The sequence below is a fragment of the Ovis canadensis genome, chromosome 6 (genome assembly GCF_042477335.2).
Source record: "Ovis canadensis isolate MfBH-ARS-UI-01 breed Bighorn chromosome 6, ARS-UI_OviCan_v2, whole genome shotgun sequence".
Lineage (NCBI taxonomy): Eukaryota > Metazoa > Chordata > Mammalia > Artiodactyla > Bovidae > Ovis > Ovis canadensis.
Window position 1 is genome coordinate 50,576,632 of NC_091250.1, and position 25,805 is coordinate 50,602,436.

General features: G+C 36.4%; 1 protein-coding gene across 4 annotated transcripts in view; it reads right to left on the bottom strand.

Moving 5' to 3' along the window:
* Positions 1 to 25,805, bottom strand: part of CCSER1 (coiled-coil serine rich protein 1) — a 1,477,979-nt gene that overhangs the window by 1,196,946 nt on the left and 255,228 nt on the right. For all 4 annotated transcript variants that reach the window (XM_069593698.1, XM_069593699.1, XM_069593700.1 and 1 more), the window contains exon 4: positions 414 to 507. In XM_069593698.1, the coding sequence (XP_069449799.1) occupies positions 414 to 507 (94 nt within the window). The remainder of the gene's footprint in view (positions 1 to 413; positions 508 to 25,805) is intronic.

The following is a 25,805-nucleotide window of genomic DNA, read 5'->3' on the forward strand; positions in this document are numbered from 1 at the left end:
GTTATTACTGAGATGGCTAAGATCTGAAAGAGTAAACTTAAATCCACAAAACTTTCATTTGCTGATATCAAATAAGTGAAAGACAGGATTATATTATTGTTCCCCTCTTAAAAAAAATAAGATATTAACTTTTTCATTAAGTGTTTCATCAGAATTTCCCCCATGGAAACAGCTTTGTTTCATATTTTTTCTTATTTAATAATTATCTTCCAACAAAACTTACTTTCATAATAGGTTATAAGATCAGCAGAATAATGTATCCAGGTTACCTACCATTCATCCTGCACACGGAATAGACAAACTGGGGACTACTGAAAAGCCTGAATGCAGCCTAAAGCAATATTTAGCTGATCAAATGCAAGCTAAACGACTAAGACCTGAGTTGTAAGAAATTGTGTTTCCTCAATACTTACCTGAAGGATGAAGATTCTGTTCCTCTAAAAATTCCAAATCAAGCATTAGATCATCTTCATCCAGTTCACAAGAGCCCAAATTATTCAAAACATCCTGAAAAAAAAGCAAAATCAATAGTTAGAAACTAAAACACTGAGAAACTAAGGCAAATACCCACATTTAGATGTCATGAAGTAAAAAAGAACTCAAACTTTGCAAAGAACTGCTTTAACTGAACCCCAGAAATTATTTTATCTCACAAGCTTTAACATTATTAGAACAAAAAAATTTCAATAATTATAAAAATTTTAACTCATTAAAAATGCACAAAGAGGTTTTTCAAAAGTATGGAAGAGTGTGAAGTAAACCTTTAGATATTTATCATACCAATCTGAGTAATAGTCTTCTAACACATTTAATGAATTATTTCTCAAACAGTTTTTTTAAACAGTGCCAACTCTGAAATGTGTATTGTTGAAAGGGGGGATCCAGTTACTGTTTCCCAATCATTTGCTTTGGATTAGGAGGGATTCACAGTATAAATTAATATCAATTAAGTTAAAAATTAATTATTGAATTTTATGTCACAAATATCAGAGCTAGATCATGTTACTTTTTCATTTCTTTTTCAAGAGGGCAAATAGTATAGTAAACTAGAAGGAGATATTGAGAAATCTTGAGGGAAATCAGTGATGGGCAGAGGTAGAAACTCTTAAAGGAGGACTACATTCCTGATCTGTGTATTTGTATATCATTGGTAGAGACCAGGTTAAAAAACAACTTCCCTGATAGCTCAAACAGTAGAGAATCTGCCTACAATGCATGAGACCCACGTTTCATCCCTTGGTCAGGAAGATTCCCTGGAGAAGGGGATGGCTACCCACTCCAGATTTCTTGCCTGGAGAATTCCATTGACAGAGAAGCCTCGTGAGCTGCAATCCATGGGGATGTGAAGAGTCGAACATAACTGAGCAACTCACACACACACACACACACACACACACACACACACACGTTAAGAAAAGTAAGAAATTACTCATAGAAACTAGGATTAAAATAACAAAAGTAACAACAACAAAAAAAGAACATCAAGAAGTACCACCTAAATGTTAAATATGATACCATAATATTCCAGATTACCTTTTCCATTGATTTGAATATTACCATTATTTATATTTAAAGAAGTATAATATTTGTTAAAGTAAGCCTAACAATGTTGTCAAATGGATACAAACACTCTAGTTCTTGGAATTAAATCAGAGATATTGCAGCTTTTAAACATACCACTCTCATTTGAAAGGAAAGTTATGACCAACCTAGACAGCATATTAAAAAGCCGGGATATTACCTCGCCAACAAAGGTCCGTCTAGTCAAGGCTATGCTTTTTCCAGTAGTCATGTATGGATATGAGAGTTGGACTGTGAAGAAAGCTGAGCACTGAAGAACTGATGCTTTTGAACTGTGGTGTTGGAAAAGACTCTTGAGAGTCCCTTGAACTGCAAGGAGATCCAACTAGTCCATCCTAAAGGAGACCAGTCCTGGGTGTTCATTGGAAGGACTGATGCTGAGGCTGAAACTCTAATACTTTGGCCACCTCCTGTGAAGAGTTGACTCACTGGAAAAGACCCTGATGCTGGGAGGAATTGGGGGCAGGAGGAGAAGGGGACGACAGAGGATGAGATGGCTGGATGGCATCACCAACTTGATGGACGTGAGTCTGGGTGAACTACAGGAGTTAGTGATGGAAAGGGAGGCCTGGTGTGCTGTGATTCTTGGGGTCACAGAGAGTGGGACACGACTGAGCGACTGAACTGAACTGAACTGAATATTGTAAAAAAAATTGACTTAAATATTATTGAACTTTAGAAACACATGTTATCTGTGAATAGAGCATAGTAGTTTCAAAGGTGATAAATATAACCAAATACATGTGCTTCTTTATATTAAGTTATAAGGAACTATTACTATATTGGATTCAATTGTATTATACTGTGTCTGTATTAAGTACAAGGGATCTATTAGTTTATAAATAGAAGCAACTGCTTCTTGGATGCTCTATGATGTCATGTGGCAAGGATAGACCACTGAAAATAAGTTGCTTATTTATATAGCATCAAAGATATTATGAATACCAGTTCAGTTCAGTTGCTGAGTCGGGTACAACTCTTTACAACCACATGGACTGTACCTCACCAAATCCCGTTGCTTACTCAAACTCATGTCCATAAAGTCAGCAATGCCACACAACTATCTCATCCTCTGTTGTCCCCTTCTCCTCCCACCTTCAATCTTTCTCAGTATCAGGGTCTTTTCAAGTAAGTCAGCTCTTTGCATCAGGTGACCAAAGTATTGGAGTTTCAGCTTCACCATCAGTCCTTCTAATGAATATTCAGGACTGATCTCCATTAGGATGGACTGGTTTGATCTCCTTTCAGTCCAAGGGACTCTCAAGAGTCTGCTCCAACACCATAGTTCAAAAACATCAATTCTTCAGTGCTCAGCTTTCTTTATAGTACAACTCTCACATCCTTACATGACTACTGGAATAACCATAGTTTTGATGGAATGGATCTTTGTTGGTAAAGTAATATCTCTGCTTTTTAATATGCTGTCTAGGTTGGTCATACCTTTGCTTCCAAGGAGCAAACGTCATTTAATTTCATGGCTGCAGTCACCATCTGCAGTGATTTTGGAGTCCCCAAAATAAAGTGTGTCACTGTTTCCACTGTTTCCCCATCTGTTTACCATAAAGTGCTGGGACCAGATGCCATGATCTTCGTTTTCTGAATGTTGAGCTTTAAGCCAACTTTTTCACTCTCCTCTTTCACTGTCATCAACAGGCTTTTTAGTTCCTCTTCACTTTCTGCCATAAGGGTGGTGTCATCTGCATATCTGAGGTTATTGATATTTCTCCCGGCAATCTTGATTCCAGTTTGTGCTTCATCCAACACAGCATATCTCATGATGTACTCTGCATATAAGTTAAATAAGCAGGGTGACAATATACAGCCTTGATGTACTCCTTTCCCAATTTGGAACCAGTTTATGTTCCATGTCCAGTTCTAACAGCTGCCTCTTGACCTGCATACAGATTTCCCAGGAGGCAGGGCAGGTGGTCTGATATTCCCATCTCTTGAAGAATTTCCACAGTTTGTGGTAATCCACACACTCAAAGGCTTGGCATAGTCAATAATGCAGAAGTAGATGTTTCTCTGAAACTCTCTTGCTTTCATGATGATCCAACGGATGTTAGTAATTTTCCTCTGCCTTTTCTAAATTCAGCTCGAACATCTGGACATTCTTGGTTCACATGTGTTGAAGCCTGGCTTGGAGAATTTTGAGCATTGGTTTGCTAGCATGTGAGATGAATGCAATTGTGAGGTAGTTTGAAAATTATTTGGCATTGCCCTTCTTTGGAATTGGAATGAAAACAGTCTGACTAGGAACTCACTGTGGCTCAGGTTATGAACTCGTCATTGGCAAATTCAGACTTAAATTGAAGAAAGTAGGGGAAACCACTAGACCATTCAGTATGGCCTAAATCAATGACCTTACGATTATACAGTGGAAGTGACAAATAGATTCAAGGGATTAGAGCTGATAGAGTGCCTGAAGAACTATGTACGGAAGTTCGTGACATTGTACAGGAAGCAGTGATCAAGACCACCCCCAAGAAAAAGAAATGCAAAAAGGCAAAATGGTTGTCTGAGGAGGACTTACAAATAGCTGAGACAAGAAGAGAAGCTACAGGCAAAGGAGAAAAGGAAAGATACCTATTTGAATGCAGAGTTCCAGAGAACAGCAAGGAAAGATAAGAAAGCCTTCCTCAGTGATCAATGCAAAGAAATAGAGGAAAACAATAGAATGGGAGAAACTAGTGGTCTCTTCAAGAAAATTACAAACATAGGCAACACAAGATAAGCTGCCATTCTTAAAAATGCAAAACAGAATATTGAAACAATGAAAGAAATATAATTGAAGTTGATTGTGGAAAATTAAGAGTTTATTTAAGCATATATTACAAGGATACTATTTCTAAGTTCTATTGCGCAGTATTCAAATATGAGAATTTTAATCAAGGAGTCAAAAATACATTGGTTTAAAAATTCTTTAATAATTAAGGTGTAGTAATTGATATAGCTTCAAATTAGCCTTAATAATTTTATATACTTGTATTTTGAATTTCATTGACCAATATTATCGTCTTACCTGTTTTCATCCAAAATTCATAAAATGGATCTTTTATAACTTTATTTTCAAGCTGAGGATAGATTATCAACTGTCAAATTCAAAATAGGGTTGAACAGTAGTACCTTGGAAAGTGATTATTTTTGAAGATAGTACCATTAAAGAAGAAGCTACAGTTAAATCAACTCACAAGTACGGGCCCTAATATGACTGGTGTTCTTATAGGAAATATTAGGACAGACAAGAAAGACAGGGACAGCCGTGGGAGGACACAGCAAGAAGGCAGCCATCTGCAAGCCAAGGAAAGAGACTTCAGGAGAATCCACACCTGCCTACACTTCGATCTTGGATGCCCAGCCCCCAGAACTATAGGAAAATACATGTCTGCCGTTTAAGCCGCCCAGTTGTAGTATTTTGTTATCACAGCCCCAGCACACTTACACAACCAACAACATTTAGAAAACAACGGAGATTAGAAGAAAGGAAATAAATGCATGGCTAGCATATAATTCTGTGTTATGCTATGTAAGGACATCTTTCTCAATGTAAGCTTATATGTTTTGCATAGCATTTCTCCCTTAAATTTGAAATTACTTCATTTGATGTACCTAGCTATAGAAAAATATACCAGGTTCTTAAATAAGCCAAACTTCCTGTTCTTGGTGGATGATCCAAGATGGGCATTTTATCCAAACTTGCTGATGACAGCCTTTTCAGAAAAATGAGAAGTGGTTCTGTCTGGTGTTAGATATTACAAGGTGTGCATCACAGGGACCTTGGACTTTACTGCATGGTTAAGACCAGATTAAGTTTACTGGGAAAATGTCAAGTGTTATATTAGTAGGTCTTCTGATTCTTGGTTCTAGCAATTCCCGAGGTCCAGAAACATACATGATCTTTTCAAGGTTGAACTGTTCAACCCTATTTTGGATCTAATGGCTGATAAGGTTACTCCTTGGAAGAAAAGTTATGTCCAACCTAGATAGCATATTCAAAAGCAGAGACATTACTTTGCCAACTAAGGTCCATCTAGCCAAGGCTGTGGTTTTTCCTGTGGTCATGTATGGATGTGAGAGTTGGACTGTGAAGAAGGCTGAGCGCCAAAGAATTGATGAGTTTGAACTGTGGTGTTGGAGAAGACTCTTGAGAGTCCCTTGGACTGCAAGGAGATCCAACCAATCCATTCTGAAGGAGATCAGCCCTGGGATTTCTTTGGAAGGAATGATGCTGAAGCTGAAACTCCAGTACTTTGGCCACCTTATGTGAAGAGTTGACTCGTTGGAAAAGACTCTGATGCTGGGAGGGATTGGGGGCAGGAGGAGAAGGGGGCGACAGAGGATGAGATGGCTGGATGGCATCACTGACTCGATGGATGTGAGTCTGAGTGAACTCCGGGAGTTGGTGATGGACAGGGAGGCCTGGTGTGCTGCGATTCATGGGGTCACAAAGAGTCGGACACGACTGAGTGACTGAACTGAACTGAACTGAATCTATCCTCAGCTTGAAAATAAAGTTATGAAAGATTTTATTTTGGTAACAAGGAACTATTTATAAACTCTACCCCTGTTATATCATTTAGTTTAAGAAAGAAACACCAACAAAGTGAACAAATTATATTTGGAAAATTTGCTACATTGTTTTGATTTATTCTCATTTAGGAGGTGACCCTTGACATTTGGACTAGCAGGCTGGTCCATCACTGGTCTGGAAGAAGTGTTCTTTAATCTGCTTATTCCAAATTGCCTTGCTTTGATATATTGCTTACGAAGCAACTTTCTTATTAATGTAGTAGAGTCTTTGAAGTTGGTGAAACATCAAAAGAAAAGAACAGATGTAACAACATGATGTTACAGAAGGAAAATCAATGTGAATTTACAGACCTAAAAGAGGTCTTTTCGTATGTCTCCTTAAAAGAGACCAATAGTAGCAATGGTACTTTTGCCAACACTTAAGGACATTCTAGATACTTGCTATCCAATATCCACCAACAAAAAAGAGCCAGGGCTCTTTAATTACTAGGGAAATAAAACGAAGAGAAAATACACAATAGTTTTGGATCATTCTTTTGTTGCCAGAAAACAAGATTTGTCTAAAACAAAAAATCAGGGGCAGTTTTAAAAGGCTAATGAAAGTGAAAGTCACTCAGTCATGTCTGATTCTTTGAGGCGCCATGGACTATACAGTTTGTGGAATTCTCCAGGCCAGAATACTGGAGTAGGTAGCCTTTTCCTTCTCTAGGGGATCTTCCCAACCCAGGGATCAACCCCAGATCTCCCACATTGCAGGTGGATTCTTTACCAGCTGAGCCACAAGGGAAGCCCAAAGAAATGCAAATTCCTAGTATGAACACATTTGTAACCAGTTTTAGGGTAATCCTATCAATTTGCTCTGGAATCATGGTAATATCTGCAGAAGGAAATGGCAACCTGCTCCAGTATTCTTGCCTAGAAAATTCCATGGACCAAGGAGTTTGGCAGGCTACAGTCCATGGGGTTGCAAAGAGTTGGATGAGACTGAGCCCAGCACAGCACAGCATGGTAATATGTACAGTTAAGTAGCTAAAGCATTTAAGATAAATTGATATATTAGGCTTGGTATGTGAAAATAAAACACTGAGAAGAATTTGATGATATAAAAACTAACCAATGTTTAGAGGCCATGGGAAATTTAATACATATTCTTATTTATTTTTTATGTAAGATTTATGTGGTTGCTATGAGAAGAGTGATTGTTTAATTATAAGGAAATGCTAATTTTTTACTAAATTCATAATATTAATAAATTAAATATCAAATCAAGCACAATTATTACTAAGTATTCCCTAAGCAGACGTTTAAAAATCTGTCAACAATACTAATTACTCATGAAATCTCCCAAATGACTGTAAGCCATTAAGAGCAAACTAAATAGATATTAATGAAGTAATTCAAAAATCAATTTTCTAAACTCTAGGGATTTAACAATGAACTAAAGAGGCGTGTTTTCTTTCCTCACTGAACTTAAAGATAATGAGATTCTAATAAAGAAATATCAATCTTTTTTATAAATAAAGTATGTGCTATCATTTATAAATCAATCTCTTGTGTTTCATTACTGTGAATTAATTTTCCAGAGCCTGCTTGTTATTGAATAAAAATAAAACTGAATGTCTAGAGCTAGTGTTGAAAAAACAAGCTCCGATCAGTCTATTAATATGTAACTATTCCATAAGGCCCATTTTATGACCTTTGGCCTTGTCTCTTCATTGCAATAAAGATAATTATGATCTTGTGAAAAATAAAGAAAGCTAGGACATGTTACTACACAAGGAAGTGTTGCTTATAAAAGAAATCATTCCGTCAAAGAGAATTACTAAGATACTCTCTACTTGTGGTTTTATAAACATGCTACTAATTGCATTTCTATACTGTTATATTTTAGATAAATGACTTTATAAGAACCCTTAAAATGTCTAAAAGGCAAGATATGAGATGCTCTAGACTTTAATACTTGTTTATGTATATATTTAATGACACAGGAGAACTGCTCTGATCATTATTTAAATGTGAAGAGAATTTTTCAAACTAGTCAATCTAGTTTACATTCTTTGATTCATCCTCCATTATGATTAGGTGACACTGGGTTATAAGTTTCATTCTCTACTAACCTAAATACAGAAGCTTCCATAAATTGACTAACAAGAGAATATTTTATTATTGAAAATGTATGATGTAGCTATTACAGATCTTCAGTGAAACACACCTGTCTAAAATATATCCTGCAACTGGCCTTACAATTAATTACGTTGGCTGTTTTACTTGGGGAAAAAAAAGATGAAGTCAAATAACTTGGTATATGCTTTCAAATAATTTGTAATATCCCAGAAAGATAATTACATGAACAGTGAAAAATGAGAGACATAAAAGGGACAAGATACACATATAATCCAAAGCAGATGACAGAACAGGCTGAGTATATAAAATTTCATGAGGAGGGCATAGAAAAACCCACTCCTGTATTCTTGCCTGGGAAATCCCATGGACAGAGGAGCCTGGTGGGGTACTGTCCACAGGGTCACAAAGAGTCGAACACAACTGAAGTGCTGAACACATACGCAGGCATAGGTTTCATAAAAGCTGAGTTTTGCATATCCATATATGCAGTGGAGAAGAAAATAATATGCCAATATATGTGTGTATATATATATATACACAAAATTATATAATTTCACTGTTATATTTTCACTGTTCACTGTTAACAGTGAAGTAACTGTTTCACTAATTACTACTCCAGGGAGTTATTTGGTTTTTATTTCCTGATTGGGTAAATGAAACATTTGCTGTTGTTCTTTAGTTGCTAAGTAGTGTCCAACTCATTTGCAACCCCATGGACTGTCACCCATCAGGCTTCTGTGTCCATAGAATTTCCCAGGCAAGAATATTCACTCACTATAACAGAGTTACCTTTACCTCTCAACATGGTAAGCACAGAGTATTTTCAAACACAGCTTGCTCTATGCTAGGTCCTGTTTAATCTTATGGATCTTCATATACCAAAATATAGTTTTAATAAATATTTTCAAAAATTATTCTATCAGCCCTTATTGGTGAGATTTCCCCACTATAAGTTCAAAAAAATACATTTTGTAAATATGAATGACAAATGTATATAATTCACTAAAATGATATATTGGCATTATAAAAACAAGCAAAGGATGATATTTTGTTTTGATTATTGTGTTTTTTATTTCTGTATAAAAAATTAGCAAACTGAGATTCTTAAAGCTATGAGTGGCTAACTCTTAGAGACCAGAGTTGCTAACTCTATTCTTTATATTAATAAAAGGTAAATTATTTTATATTATTCAGGCAATACAGGACTAAAATACTAAAGTATCACATTAAAACATTTCACTTTTTAAGAAAAGTTAACATTTATATGAATTAATATCTCCATAGATTTCATATCTATTTTAAACCAATATCTGAATTTGTACAAAATTTTAAAGTAAAGATTGAAGGTTTCCATTATCAAAAGAGGAGAAGGGCAAAGAAGGGAAGGGGAAGACAGAGGATAAGATAGTTGGATGGCATTACTCACTCAATGGACATGAGTTTGAGCAAACTCAGGAAGACAGTGAATGACAGGGAAGCCTGGTGTGCTGCAGTTCATGGGGTTGCAAAGAGTCAGACACAGCGACTGAACAACAACAATGCAAGGGAATAAATTAAAAGTAACTTTTATTATTAAGTAGTAAAAATAGAAATACAAGTAGAAAACTAGTGAGTATAAAAATATAATTAGCAAGTGCAGTTTTTTCTTGTCATCATTTATGGCATAAAGGAAAATAAATAATGTCTTTTGGGATTCTATTTTCATAACAAAAGAAAACGAATGTTACAGATGCCATCTCCTTGATTTCGCATTTCACTATGTGAGTTTGCATCACTTCAATAAGGCAACAGAAATAAATCATTATCAAATATTTGTAACTCTAATGAAAGCAAGACCCACTCAATAAAATACCACGATTAAATTGTGTGTAATTGGCTTGAGATGAACATGGTAACATGGAAAAGAATGCTGTCACAATTAAAATTCTTGGAAATCTAGTATTTTTTAAATATATGTTAGAGAGAGATCATTATTTCTAGCCTTCATTCTTCTTTGTGCACTAGGAAAATGGTTAAGAAGTGTATTTTGTTATCTTGTAATTGGTGTTAAGGTCAACTTTTTGCCAAGAACCATTTCAGTTCTTTAGCTTTCACTTATAATACTTTCTAAACACTACCCTGAGATCACTTTCATTAAAGTAATCAATCATTTATATATATTCCTTCATCATCTAATACAGGAAAAGATGATAAAGGTATGTGCCTATAGAACAAATACTATTAATAATTTCATTTTAATTCAAAACCCAGTGATCTGGGGCTTTCCTGGTGGTTCGGTGGTTAAGACCCCACTCCCAGTGCAGAGGGCCAGGGTTCTATCCCTAGTTGGGGAACTAGATCCCACATGTTGCAATTAAGAGTTCACATGCTAAACCCTCACTTCTACTTATGTGCAGGCTCATTAAAGAATTCACAGTGGACAGAAATCATATGAAATGTGAACATTGTTTGAAATAAGTTTTGTTTCCCTCTAAGAATAAGTACCTTCCTTCTGTCAGGAAGCCTGTGGTCATTTCTTGTTACTGGTAGCTCAATATAATCCCCCAATATTTTTTATTGTATTTTATGATTAAAACTGTATAATTATTTTGCAAAACAGTAAAAAAAAAAAAAAGTTTCATGCTGCAACTAAGACCCAGCACAGCCAAATAAACAAATAAGCATTTAAAACAAAACAAAATTCAGCAATATAAGCTCTATCTACATATTCAAATTTGCTTCCTGAAAAATTATTAATAAAACTAAACATATTTATTATTTTCTGAAAATGCCATTTGCATTGAGTCTATTTTCATTCCCCAAATACCTAAAGAGCAAATACAAAGTAACATATTCATACTTTGTTACATCACAGACTTTTTTTTTACAATATTACTTATAAAAGGGTCTAAAACATGCCTTTTGCTAATGATAGGAAAGATTAAAAGTCTTTCTCTTAAAAATTCCCTTTATGTGCAATACATCCTGGTTTTATGGAATATTTATTGTTGTTCTTCAAGCTCTCAGACATGTCCTAATCTTTGGAACCCCATGGACTGCAGCATGCCAGGCTTCATGGAACATAAGACCATCAATTATACACACACCTAAGCAGAGTACATTTGCCCAAAGAATGATATCAACTATTTACTGTACTTCCTGCTAGAGAAAAACATCTATGACTCAGTGCCACAACTGAGCATAGAGTTCTTGTGTTCTCAGAATTTCTAGTGTTGTATCATTATAATATATGAAAATAATATTTACCTAATAATATCTTATGATGCTATTGATATAATAATATCTCAATTAACTGGGGATGAGATGTCTTACTGACAAGCTATTTTGATGACAAACAATAATGTCCTTTTTGAACATTAATTTTAACTATCTGATGCTTGGGGGGAAAAATGTATTATCCAGAAAAAGAATTCATGTGTAATACTGAGGAAATTTTTAAGAACACTTAATTGCTAGCCCTATACAAGGTTTAGTTTTCTATGAATTTCTTAGGTATATGTAAAGATGTGGTAAAGATTCCGTCTCCGTGCAGAAAATGCAAGAGACACTGGCTTGATCCATGGGTCACAAAGTTTCCTTGTAGTAGGATATGGCAACCTGTTTCAGTATTCTTATCTGCAGAATTCCATGGACAGAGGAGCCTGGAGCGGTAAGTCCATGGGGTCACAAAGAGTCGGACAACAATTATTTTCATATACAAATGATCCTTCACTGTGCTGTTTGATAATATTTTAAAAAGTCCAACCTTTCAAATTTTCCTTGATACTTTCTTTCTTCTATACAGTTGCAAGTTGAACCAAATTTCTTTTATTTACACTTCCATCAAATTTCAAATAACATTGTTTCTTTATGAAGACTTCCTCATCTTCATGTGGCTAACATTAATTTACTAACTTTAATTACTAACATTAATTTTTTCCCATGTGGTTTGTAATAGTTCTTCTACTTGCATCCTTAAAGTAAATGTGGTGCAATTATTCCCCCTTTGCAATTCCTACAGTACTTAACACAGTCCTGAGAATGTCAATAATTTAACAAAATCAATAATTATTTACTGATAACCATCAATATGTCAGGCTTCCCCAGTGGTTCAGCAGTAAAGAATCTGCCTGCAATGCAGGAGCCACAGGAGATGGGGGTTTGATGCCTGGTTCAGGAAGACCCCCTGGAGGAAGGCATGGCAGCCCACTCCAGTATTCTTGCCTGGAGAATGGTATGGACAGAGGAGCCTGGCGGGCTACAGTACATAGGTCACAAAAAGTGGGACACGACTGAAGCGACTGAGCACCCATGCCCGCACATCAATACGTCAGGCACAGGCAAGTAACAAACTGTCTCGAATTTTAAACCTGTTAAATAGAACAGTACGGCACACAAATTAGAGCATTTTCTGACTTAATAAGAAACCCACAGTTATTTTAATACTTTTATATTTCATTTGTTCAAAGTATCACATTGGAAGTATGTTGCGAAGCAATATAATTCAACTTACAAAAGTATTTCATATTAATGTATTTTGTATTAAGGTATGAAGAAACACAACTGAATAAGCAGAAGTGATACACCACAAGGAATTGCAGAGAACCTCTTTTTTTCCTTATAAAATGAGAGCTTTCTATTTGAAAAATTAAATTTATATTCTTTCAAGTAATAGTAAAAAGAATTATATTTTAACAACTAAAATAAAAACTGTCAAATGACAGAAAGGACAAATATTTCATCAATATTAATATATGAACATAATCAGGTTCAAAATGCTTTATCATAAAATTTATTTAGTGCTTAAATACCTACAGTGATCTATAAAAATATATAGGCCCATTTCTTGGTCTTTGAAAAATTAGTTTAAAAAACACAATATTGACTTGTATTCTATAATAAAACATAAAGTCACAAAATAAATATATTCATAAGTATCAAATATATGTCAATATTAATGTCATCTAAATTACAGAAACAAGAAAATATCACTAAGCTACAAATCAGAAAAAATATTTGCAGGTAGACGAGAGTCAAGACAGAATAGAATAGGTTCACTTCTTTGTTTTGGCGTTATTTGCCAACCTATTTTTTTACACATATAAAGATTATCAAATGAATTTATCCCTCTGGTTAGATCAATACACAATTTAGAAAAAAAAAATTTTTATTTTATTTAAATTATTTGCAAAATTAAAGACAAAATTGGAATATTTTATCTTGCCCAGCCATTCATACATCAGCTTTTACTACATAGAGCTGAACTATAAAGAAATTCTAAGTAAATGAAGTGCTTTACATCAACAGAAATCTACTGCAGTATTCAAAATCCACTGATAAAAGTCAATCAATTCAACTTAATGTATGCTGCTGCTGCTGCTGCTGCTGCTAAATCGCTTCAGTTGTGTCCGACTCTGTGCGACCTCAAAGACAGCAGCCCACCAGGGTCCCCCATCCCTGGGATTCTCCAGGCAAGAACACTGGAGTGGGTTGCCATTTCCTTCTCAAATGAATGAAAGTGAAAAGTGAAAGTGAAGTCACTCAGTCGTGTCCGACTGCTAGCGACTCCATGGACTACAGCCTACCAGGCTCCTCTGTCCATGGGATTTGCCAGGCAAGAGTACTGGAGTGGGTTGCCATTGCCTTCTCTGAATTAATGTACAAGTTAATGTAACTTATATTATAATGATTTGAGGTACATAGTGATAACTTATTAAAGAAAAATGTTTAGAGAAACAGATTAAATTTTAATGAAATTATAATTGCTTTTCAATACAATATTACTATCAGCCTTCTTTTTGTGGAAACTCCTTTTCCTTTCATTATTATGATTAGAAATTAATATTTATTTTTATGACCATTACCCCAAAATGCATTCACTAAGTGCATTTTCCCATCTTTTACCTTCATAGCAACAATTTCATTAAATTTGTGGAATAAAACAATCATTATTAATTCCATGTACACCATGATATATTCTAGGATAAAGATATCAAAAAACAAAAAACATCCTCTTGATGAAATTGCATCATAATTTGTTTTCATTTTGTAAAAATCACACCAATATATATAATATGCAAATAAACATGAAATCAGCCTTTGTATTTTTACAAAGCTATTGTTTCTATCATCTTCCTATAAAATATACCACCGATTCTAAAAGACTCAAACTCTTTGAATTTGTTTCATAAATTTGAGAAAAACCTTGGAGAATAAAGAAAGTAAAAGTCTTCTATATCTTAGAATGAATAACTCCAAGTTATTCAGGATGTTAAAATGAAGTCCTACTGGCAATTGCTTTCTGCCCTAATTATCATTTTCTCACTTCAGCTTCATCATATGTTTGCCCTAAGAAATATTTCTTATTGCTAACTACTTTCTGAAACATTCAGAATGCTTACCAGATCTACCAATACTTTTATTATCATTATGAGAATATCTATCATTCATATAACCATGCCAAATATATGTCAGTTTCTGCAGAAACTTAAATTTTCATTTCTATAAAGGTTTTAATCACACCATCTTAACTCTATCACACAAATCCTCCTCATTGTATCAAGCAAATGGCTCCTCTTTGATACACGACTTTTTCCCCTTTTCCTATATTCAAATTTTTCTGTCTTTTATACTACCATTAATTATGTGGGAAAGCATTTCAATTGCTGATACCCAAGAAACTTGGCAAGTTCCTTGGAGTGTGCTTCACAAGATTATCTGACTTAAAGGAAAGATTCCTTTTGTTTCATATCCCCTGATCTTCATATTTCTCATAAAAACTTTCTCATCAACCTTTATATAACAGACTCTCATGTAGTTATGTTATAGCCATGTACTAGATTTTGACCTTAAAACCATCCTATACAAACCTCCAAAACTATCTCCCTCTCTGGTAACACAGATTTCTGGTAACCCAGAAATCCATACATTAAGATGACAAGAATACAAAATGAAGAGAATCTTTGAATCATAACATGAAGGAAAGCTGCCCTGGAGAGTTTCCAGATGCTCTCTGTGAGTAAGAAATACATTTGTGTTGTATTTAAGCCATGAAGATTTTTCATGGTTTATTTCTTAGTACCTCATAGCCCAGTATATACAAATTAATACATTCTAATTCTTTTACTCATTTCATATGATCCTTATCTTACAATTTTAAGTTCTGTAATTTTCTAATAAATTTTCCTCTATAATGGACTTTAAACAGTCTTGTTTTCCTGTATTTTACCAGGTTTCTATTACTTTATGTTATTGGCAATATTGAGTATCATACTGGCAAAATACTTTGTGTACTGCTTCCTTAAGTGTTCTATACTGTGTTTTCCTGGTAGCTCAGACAGTAAAGAATCTGCCTAAAATACAGAAGACAGCCTACAGTGTAGGAGACCAGGATAGAATCCCTGGGTCAGAAAGATCCCTGAGAAAGACAAGGCAAGCCACTCCTGTATTCTTGCCTGGGAAATCTCATGAACAGAGGAGTTTGGTAGGCTATAGCTCATGGAGTCAAAAGATTGGACATAACTTAGTGACTAAACCACCACCAGCAGCAGTTAAAATCATGCTTCCTGGGTATACTGTGTTTTAAATTATTAAAGCAACTTTTTCTTTCTGTGTGTATGTGTGTGTGTGTTCAGCTGCTTAGTCATGTTCAACTCTTTGCAGCCTGTGGAGTATAGAATGCCAGGCTCCTCTACCCACAGAATTTTCCAGGAAAGAGTACGGGAGTGGGTGGCCATTTCCGACTCCAGGGGATCTTTGCAACCCACAGGTCAAAACTGGTCTCTTCCATCTCCTGCCAATAGCAGGAGGATTTGTTACCACTAGCAGCACCTGTTGTGGATGTGACTGGTGATGGAAGTAGTCCAATGCTGTAAAGAACAACATTGCATAGGAACCTGGAATGTTAGGTCCATGAATCAAGGTAAAATGGAAGTGGTCAAACAGATGGCAAGAGTGAACATTAACATTTTAGGAATCAAAGAACTAAAATGGACTAGAATTGGCAAATTTAATTCAGATGACCATCACTTTCACTTTTCACTTTCATGTATTGGAGAAGGAAATGGCAACCCACTTGCCATTCCTGCCAGGGATGGGGGGGAGCCGGGTGGGCTGCCATCTATGGGGTCGCAGAGCTGGACATGACTGAAGTGACTTAGCAGCAGCATATCTACTATTGCAGGCAAGAATCTCTTAGAAGAAACACAGCAGCCCTCATAATTAGAAAAAAAAAAGATTCCATAATGCAGAACTTGGGTGCATTCTCAAAAAGGACAGAATGGTCTCTGTTCATTGGCAAACCATTCTATATCACAATAATCCAAGTCTATGCCCCAACCACTAATGCTAAAAAAGGTGACGTTTAACGTTCTATGACTGAACAAGACCTTTTAGAAATAACACCAAAAAAGATGTCCTTTTCATCACAGGGGACTGGAATGCAAAAATAGGAAGTCAAGAGATACCTAGAGTAATGGGCAAGTTTGGCCACTGAGTACAAATGAAGCAGGGCAAAGGCTAACAGAGTTTTCCCAAGAGAACACTCTGGTTATAGAAAACACCCTCTTCCAACACCATAACAGATGACTCTACATATGGTCAATACTGACCATGGTATTGACCAGATTGACAATACCAAAATCAGACTGATTATATTCGTTGCAGCCAGAGATGGAGAAGCTCTATACAATCAGCAAAAACAATACCAAGAGCTGACTGCGGCTCAGATCATGAACTCCTCATTGCAAAATTCAGGTTTAAACTGAAGAAACTAGGGAAATCCACTAGACCACTCAGGTATGACCTAAATCAAATTCCTTACACTTATACAGTGGAAGTGACACACAGATTCAAGTGATTAGATCTGACAGAGTACCTAAAGAACTAAAAGAACTACAGATGAAGGTTTGTAACACTGTACAAGGAAACCTTACAAACAGTTGAGAAGAGAAGTGAAAGGCAAAGAAGAAAAAGAAAGATACATCTATCTGAATGCAGAGTGCCAACGAACAGTAAGGAGACATAAAATAGCCTTCCTAAGTAATCAAAGCAAAGAAATAGAGGAAAACAACAGAATGGGAAAGACTAGAGATTTCTTCAAGAAAATTAGAGTTACCAGGGAAATATTTCATGCAAAGATGGGCACAATAAAGAACAGAAATGGTACAGACATAATAGAAGCAGAAGTTATTAAGAAGAGGTGGCAAGAATACACAGAAGAACTGTATGAAAAAAAAAAAAGATCTTAATGACCCAGATAACCTTGATATGGTGATCAGTCACCTAGAGCCAGACATCCTGGAGAGCAAAGTCAAGTGGAGTGGGCCTGAGGAAGCATCACTATGAACAAAGCTAGTGGAGGTGATGGAATTCCAGTTGAGCTATTTCAAATCCAAAAAGATGATGCTGTTAAAGTTCTGCACTCAATATGCTGCACTCATTTGGGAAACTCAGCAGTGGCCACAGGACTGGAAAAGGTCAGTTTTCATTCCAATCCCTAAGAAAGGCAATGACAAAGAATGCTCAAACTACCGCACAATTGCACTCATCTCACACTCTAGCAAAGTAATGCTCAAAATTCTCCAAGCCAGGCTTCAACAGTACATGAACCAAGAACTTCTAGATATTCAAGCTGGATTTAGAAACAGCAGAAAACTAGAGATCAAATTGCCAACATATGTAGAATCAAAGAAAAAGCAAGAGAGTTCCAAAAAACATCTAATTCTGCTTCATTGACTACGATAAAGCCTTTAGTTTGTGGATCACAACAAAGTGTGGAAAATTCTTAAAGAGACAGAAATACCAGACCACCTTACCTGCTTCCTGAGAAATCTGTATTCAGGTCAAAAAGCAACAGATAGAATCAGACATGGAACAACAGACTGGTTCTAAATTGGGAAAGGAGTACGTCAAGGCTGTATACTGTCACCCTGTTTATTTAACTTACATGCAGAGTACATCATGTGAAATGCCAGGCTGGATGAAGCACAACCTGGAATCCAGATTGCTGGGAGAAATATCAATAACCTCAGACATGCAGATGACACCACCCTTATGGCAGAAAGGAAAGAGAAACTTAAGAGCCTCTTGATGAAAGTGAAAGAGGAGAGTGAAAAAGTTGGCTTAAAACTCAACATTCAAAAAATGAAGATCACGGAATCCAGTCCCATCACTTCATGGCAAATAAATGGGGAAAAAACGGAAACAGTGAGAGGCTTTACTTTTGGGGGGCTCCAAAATCACTGAGGATAGTGACTGCAGCCATGAAATTGAAAGACACTTGCTCCTTGGAAGAAAAGCTATGACAAACCCAGACAGCGTTTTAAAAAGCAGCAACATTACTTTGCCGACAGAGGTCCATAAAGTCAAAGCTACTGTTTTTCCAGTAGTCATGCATGGATATGAGAGGTGGACTATAAAGACAGCTGAGCACCAACGAATTGATGCTTTTGAACTGTGGTGTTGGGAGAAGACTCTTGAGAGTCCCTAGGACTGCAAGGAGATCAAACCAGTCAATCCTAAAGGAAACCCCTGAATATTCATTGCAAGGACTGATGCTGAAACTGAAACTCAAATACTTTGGCTACCTGATATGAAGAACTGACTCACTGGAACAAACCCTGATGCTGGGAAATATTGAGTGCAGGAGAAGGGGACAACAAGAGGATGAAATGCTTGGATGGCATCACCCACTTAATGGACATGAGTTTGAGAAAGCTCCGGGAGTTGGTGATGAACAGGGAAGCCTGGTGTGTTGCAGTCCATGGTGTCGCAAAGAGCTGGACATGACTGAGGGACTGAACTGACTGAGCGCCACCTTGAAGCCCCTTTCTTTTACTTAGCCTATTTTAAAAGATGTTTATAATCACTGAGACATGTGGCAAGAACAAAGTTACTATATGTTAAATTTATAGAATCTATTGCTTTTCTTATAGACTTATATTCCTTAAAGGAATATAAATTCATTAGGACAAGAATCAAGTCTCTCTTGAAATATCACCAAATATGTCCTGTAAATCACGATATACTATTTTGGTAATAATAGTAACTCAGACAATTGCCTGGAGAATCCCAGAGACAGGGGAGCCTGGTGGGCTGCCGTCTATGGAGTCGCACAGAGTCGGACACGACTGAAGTGACTTAGCAGCAGCAGCAGCAGGCAATTATGCCTGATAGCAGATCCCAATTTTCCACACAAAAATATTTCTTAGTTTACTCTGCATTTCTAAGCTACAAAATCAAGATACATTATCTTAGGCATATTTGGGATATCAGAGAGTTGAGAATTAAATGAACTTATGGCCTTCCTGCTGTTTTGATCCATTCTTAAAGAAAAATTTGCAAAAGCCACTGAGAATACAAATATTAATTCCACACTGCAATTAGAAATATTTTAATCCACTCTATCACCTGCCAAGTGTATGTAGAACACAGGGAGAAATAATGTGTTTTTTTTGTAAAATTGTAATTTTGAGTGCAACATAGCTTTGGATCACTTCCTCTTAGGAACTTACACTCTTTCTCTGTCAAATGGAAACAATCAGTCCTGCTCTTATTTGTTGCTAGTACTAAACTTTGAAAGAAAACTGTACAATGTTCTGCAAATATCACTCATTATTATTTTAAGTTACCAACCAAGTATACATTTTACTTCTGTTAAAGCCAGCAGACCTGGATTTTCTAGAAATCTGAAACTATGAAATTACAAGCAATGTCATAAATACCTGAACATTTCTGCAGAGTGAGCAACAGTTGTTTAATTAATTAATGGATGAATGAATGAATGTAAAATATAATATACTGATAGTAAAGAAATAATAGTTAAATGTTAAGGGAAATTAGAAACGAATGAAAAAATGTGCCAGAATAAAAGATAGTGATACTCTTTCTATTATTAACCATATTTTTATGAAAAATTAGAATTTAAAACTTCATAAATAGTTTCTATGGAAATTTCCTATCCACAGTTAATCTCCATAATTGTCTATTTCCAGTTACATGTTGTTAATTCCTCTAAAAATGTTCATCTCATTTACTGTTGATCTATTAGGAAATGATACATTGAGTTACATTAGATTTCCTCCACCTTTAAAGATAGTATTCACATGTTGGTTAATGTAAGTTTCATTATTAAAACTTTAGCAATTTTTACTTCTTATGCATTTTCTAGTTGTTTGGTTTAATTGCATCTCTCAGATGTTATTTTTCCAACTAATGAACAGCTTTTGATGTGCTACTGAGAATTTCCTGGAGATCACAGTTCTTTTATATTCATATAGTGATGATATTATCCATTTTCCATTAAAATTATTTAGGATTCAGCTACTCAGGTTACAATTTATCTAGCATTCTTACCTATTTATACCAGTGCAGTACAGTGTTGACTAATAGCTTGGCATGTGTTCAGATTCTGGATAGCAAAGCATCTTATGGAGCTAAATTTCAGAAAAAAATGAGATTTTACAACCTAGTAACAAATGTTGCTGGGATATAGTCCCGTCTCTGAAAATTAGCTTCCACAATATTAATATTATTTTATAACCACAAACATAATGTGCCTATGAAGAAGTATGTGAAGCATCTAAGATTTTATCCTATAGGTAAGCTAATCTTTAGGCCACCACAGTTTGATATTTGCTAGAAGAAGACACAGACTCTTGGGTTAGACACAGAAAACTTTATTTACATCAATAGTAACAGATGGAGTGTCAATATTTGTGATTGTGTGTGATGATTTCCTAAGTGCCAATTCCCACAAGTTAACACAGAGAGCAAGGTGATATATGTGCATGCATAGGGTTGTATCTCAGGAGACAAACCTCATTTGGGATGTGCAAGTAAAATGCAAATCTTTGATAATGGGGAGTAAACATATCTGCCATTTGTTAAGGAATAAGACACTATCTTCCACGTCTGTCCACTATTGAAAGTAAACTGAAAGTGAAAGTCGCCCAGTTGTGTCCGACTCTTTGCAACCCCATTTACTATACAGTCTATGGAATTCTTCAGGCCAGAATACTGGAGTGAGTAGCCATTCCCTTCTCCAGTGGATCTTCCCAACCCAGGGATCGAACCCAGGTCTCTCACATTGCAGGCAGTTTCTTTACCAGCTGAGCCACAGAGGAAGCCCCTGTCCACTATTAAATATGACTAAAAACCTATTTTGGCACAAAGGCAGTGCCTCTCCTTGCAACTGGTACAGAAGTATGAGAAATCTATGGAGAAACTGTGTCTTAACAACATCCAACTATTCTCTATAGGGTCTTAACTTTTGGAAAATTTTTCCATCACTACAACATCCTGTTGACTGCTTTGATTAATCTGACTGACAGGCTGGGACTGAAACCACCAATTTATTCCACAGAGCATTTAATTAAGTCTACTAACAATAATACTGAGAAATATGAGGCTGACTTGCAGAAATGAACTCAGTCATGTCCCCCAAGGCCCCAGATCCAGGCAACTGAAAAAATCCTACAACTAAGTAGGAACTGTCTTAAAAGCCAGGTGACTCCCTGTATTGACATTTCCACTTGACCCAAGACATTAACCCAGTTAAAGCAGGAAGTATTAAAGATAGCTCAGACTCTGCATGCTTTGGCAGGCAAGGAGAAAGTCTAGGGCAAATCTGTCACCTGGAACTACCCTGGGTCAGTGAGTTGAGGCTGAGCTGAAAGCTTTCAAAAGCCAAAGTTATGTCATTGATCACTGCAGCTGAATGCAGGGGCAAGATCAGCACCTCTTTTTCCAACTGGTGATCTCCATTTTAGGGATCACTGCACACAAAGTGAACATTAATAACAAGACACCTATTCCTCCATAAATCACCCCCAAAACCAAAAGCCATGACTCTGGCTCTTGAGGGCTTTCAGCTCAAACTCATGCAGTCAAATGAGGGCTACATGATCAACTAGTGGTGTTTCCTTAAATACTTGATGGTCAGTTATGACCGTCCCTAGGGGCAAGTTTATTCCTGGCCTCTATAGAAAAAAAATATAGTACCAGGGCAACATATGGTGCCCTGAAACCAGTGTTTTTCACAATCATAAACCCTCCGTAAATGAGGGGCACAGGTTGACAGTGTCTCCAATGTGGCCTCCCAGGTTGCTGGCAAGCCTTGGGTACCCACTAAAGTTCAAATAATTGAACCCAGCCCTTGCTTGAAGGGACTTCCAAAAAATCACAAGAACTTCATGAGTCAAGCATTGAATTTTGACTAGAGCTTGGTAGCAATCTAATAGATGCTATTTAAAAGGAGTGCCTGATATCCCCATCAGAAGCATGTCTTAAACCCCAAGGAGCACATACTAGGTGGAGGCTGCCTCCCTTTGCCAGATCCTCTAATTGGCAAAATCATCAGTTATAGAAATTCTAACTCAGGGGAGTAATTAGGTTGTAAGACCTCAAAGAGAGGAACACTTCTCTACATCAGCTATTCCTACAGGGAGACTTTTCCATGCTAACTATGGGAGAGGGAAATGCATGTATAGAAAACAATCAATTTTCTACTACATATTCAGATGTGATAAAAACAAAAACAGAACAGTGAACTTTCCCCAAAGCCCTTACTCAAAGGATCACATTAGCTGCCCTGCTCCTCTCAGAAGCTCACCCAAATCCAATCAGTTGAATTTTCATACCCCTTCAACACATAGCCCTAAGGAGGAAAGTTACTTGAATATCTATATCCATTAGAACCATAAAGCTGCAGTTTCTTTCCTTCCTGAAGTTCCTCGGCATACTCAGATAAGTATATTTTTTGTTCCACTTTGGAAACAAGACGACTTTATAATCTGATATTATCTTTCTCCTTAAAACTACTTAGGTTGGGGCTAGGTGCTCTGTCACTAAACAAGCTCTCTTACTTACCTTCAGATTTTAGTGATATAGCAGTGGCTTGTGGATCAACTGAAAATCTATATCAAATAGCAAAATCATCACGACTGAAACCACCTATTCTAGACTTAAGGACCTTTTAACAGCCACAGTCACATCAATTTTCTGCAAGGACCATGGATCTGTTTCTTTTTGATGGCCTGGGCTTGACTTTCACAGCAGCAAAGATTTTTAAAGAGTCCACGTTAATTTAATGAGCATTTGCTCCCTATTATCAAATGTCTCAAGTTCTCACCTGGTTTCTTCATAAAGGCTAAGGGAATTATCTTGGATGGTGGTGGTGGTAGTTTAGCCACTAAATCATGTTCAAATCTTATAACCCCCCGCCAGGCTCCTCTGTCCATGGGATTTCCCAGGCACAGATACTGGAGTGAGTTGCCATTTCCTTCTCCAGGGGATCTTCCTGACTTAGAGATTCAAACCCAGATCTCCTGCATTGTAAGCAGATTCTTTACCACCTGAGCCACCAAAGAAGCCATTCAAGAATTCGTCTAGAACTTTTTGGGGTCAGTGTCTCATTGTCCAGTCAGTCACCTTCATTAGTGCTGTAAATCAATTATAATCTGCGGCAGTATGAACCTGGAAAATGGTCATTGCTTTATCTATTGTTTACCACGGACGTCTCGCTTGGAAATCTCTCTAAGAGTCAAAGTACATTAGTCTCTAGCACCCATTACAAAAATACTCAGAGACCTTTACTGTCATGTCTGAATATACTTTAAGTTTGGTAGGCTCCAAAAGGGTATAAACAAAGAAGAACCACCCAGTTCTACATGGATTAAGTTGTAACCCACCGCAAGGGATGTCTGTCAATGCACTTTGAGAGGAAATTAGGATGATTACAGGATAAGGAACTCTGCTTTGGACAAGCAGCTCTCTTAGATAATTAGATGGATCTCTTAGGAAGAATTTTAATGAACCCAGATTCTTGCATCTTCCCATACACAGAAAAGTACTAAAATCATTAACTTGAGATATCTGTTCTTTGTGACTAGGAATAATCTTTATAGAGATGAATGCATGATTGCCTGTATTCCCTAGCCAAAAACCATATATAAACTGGCTTTTCCAATGCCTCTTCAGAGCAATTTCCTCGGAGCTCCTGAGAGGCTGTCTCCCAGGGTTATGGTCCTCAATAAGCCCCTGAATAAAACTTAAACTCATAACTCTTATGTTGTGTGGTTTTCTTAAATCAACAAGGGATTCGGCCATAAAACAAACAAGTGTTGCCATTCTTCCTTAATAAGCATTATGTGTCCAGACCATTATCTCCCAAATAAATTTGGCCAAGTTGTAATGATTTACCTTGTTTCTGCCTATAGCAGACATTAATCCCCCTACCTTCACCTTCAGAGTATGTGTAAGGCTATACAAAACTGTTTTCTCAAAGGGAACAGAATTCTTTCCATCCAGAAAAAAATCTTAATTCTAATTGTTTTAGTGGGTCAGACTTTAGACTGACAACTAGTTTGGCTCAGAAATCCTCCTCTCCTCTCCATGAAAAGGACAGTGTGCAACAACTCCAGCACTGTTGAGGAAGATCTCTTTACACCTACTTCCCAGTACTCTATCTGCAATCATCTTTCTGATTTCTCCTTAGAAAAAGGCAATGAAGTAGAGGAACTTTTATTGCCTGGTTGGCCATATAGTCTGGTCAGAATATTTGCTACAATTTCTGTAAACATTCTTCAAATTTTGTTAATCAAACCTCATTCATCCTCTTTCAAAACTAAAATCTTTCCCACCTTCTCATCCTCATAGCCTGAACTGTCAAAAATTATGAAGGTTCTAAGATTTTACATTATTTACAAGCTAACAAGTCACCCTGCCACAGTTTCATGTATGATCACAAAAACCGTAAGACTCTTTGTCAAGGACAAAGGACTTCATTACTCACAGCTATGGCCATGTCCAGGTTAGCAGCATTTTCTTGTGCCAGTTCTGAGCAGAGTTCCCACAGTGCAATAAAAAAGGGGCCAGGTGACATCTCCACATGTGGTGGCACCCTGAACTTACAAACTTGATCATTTTGCAATGAGTAGTAACCATGCCTGCCCTTAATTCCAAGGCGAGACACTATATTATTTAAGGTTGATCCCCATACAAATATCCTTGAAAAGACAGTCTGCAACAAAGAAAGTGACTTTGCTCTTAAGGCAGAGAAAAAAATTAGAACTCCATGGAGAATTATCTCCCATCAAAGTGCGGGAATGAATATTCTCAATAAAATATGTTTCATTGGTGCCATTATTCCACACTTTCAAAAATACAGACCTGATTACAGTTCTTAGAGCCATTAACTACAAAATAAATGACCTAATTAAAAAAATAATAGTTATATTTCTGTTAGAACAGTGTGCAGAGCAATACAGTTGTAAATTATACTGTTACAGAATACACCTTTTTCCAATGTCATGGCTTACTATTTCAGAGTGAATATACACTTTATTCTAACCACACTGTATCAACAATGTGGTTAGAATCAAGTACATTTTACCAACCACAGTTCTGCAAATGTGGAATGCTTTCCAGTACTATGTTTTGTACATACTATTCCTGCTGCTTTCAATATTTCTGTGAATGAGGGTAAATTTGCATCCATCAAGCATTATCTAGAAAATCCTTCCTGATGATGCTTATTTATAAGTGTTTATGGCTAAACATAAATCGTATCACTTCAAGCAATATACAATTGT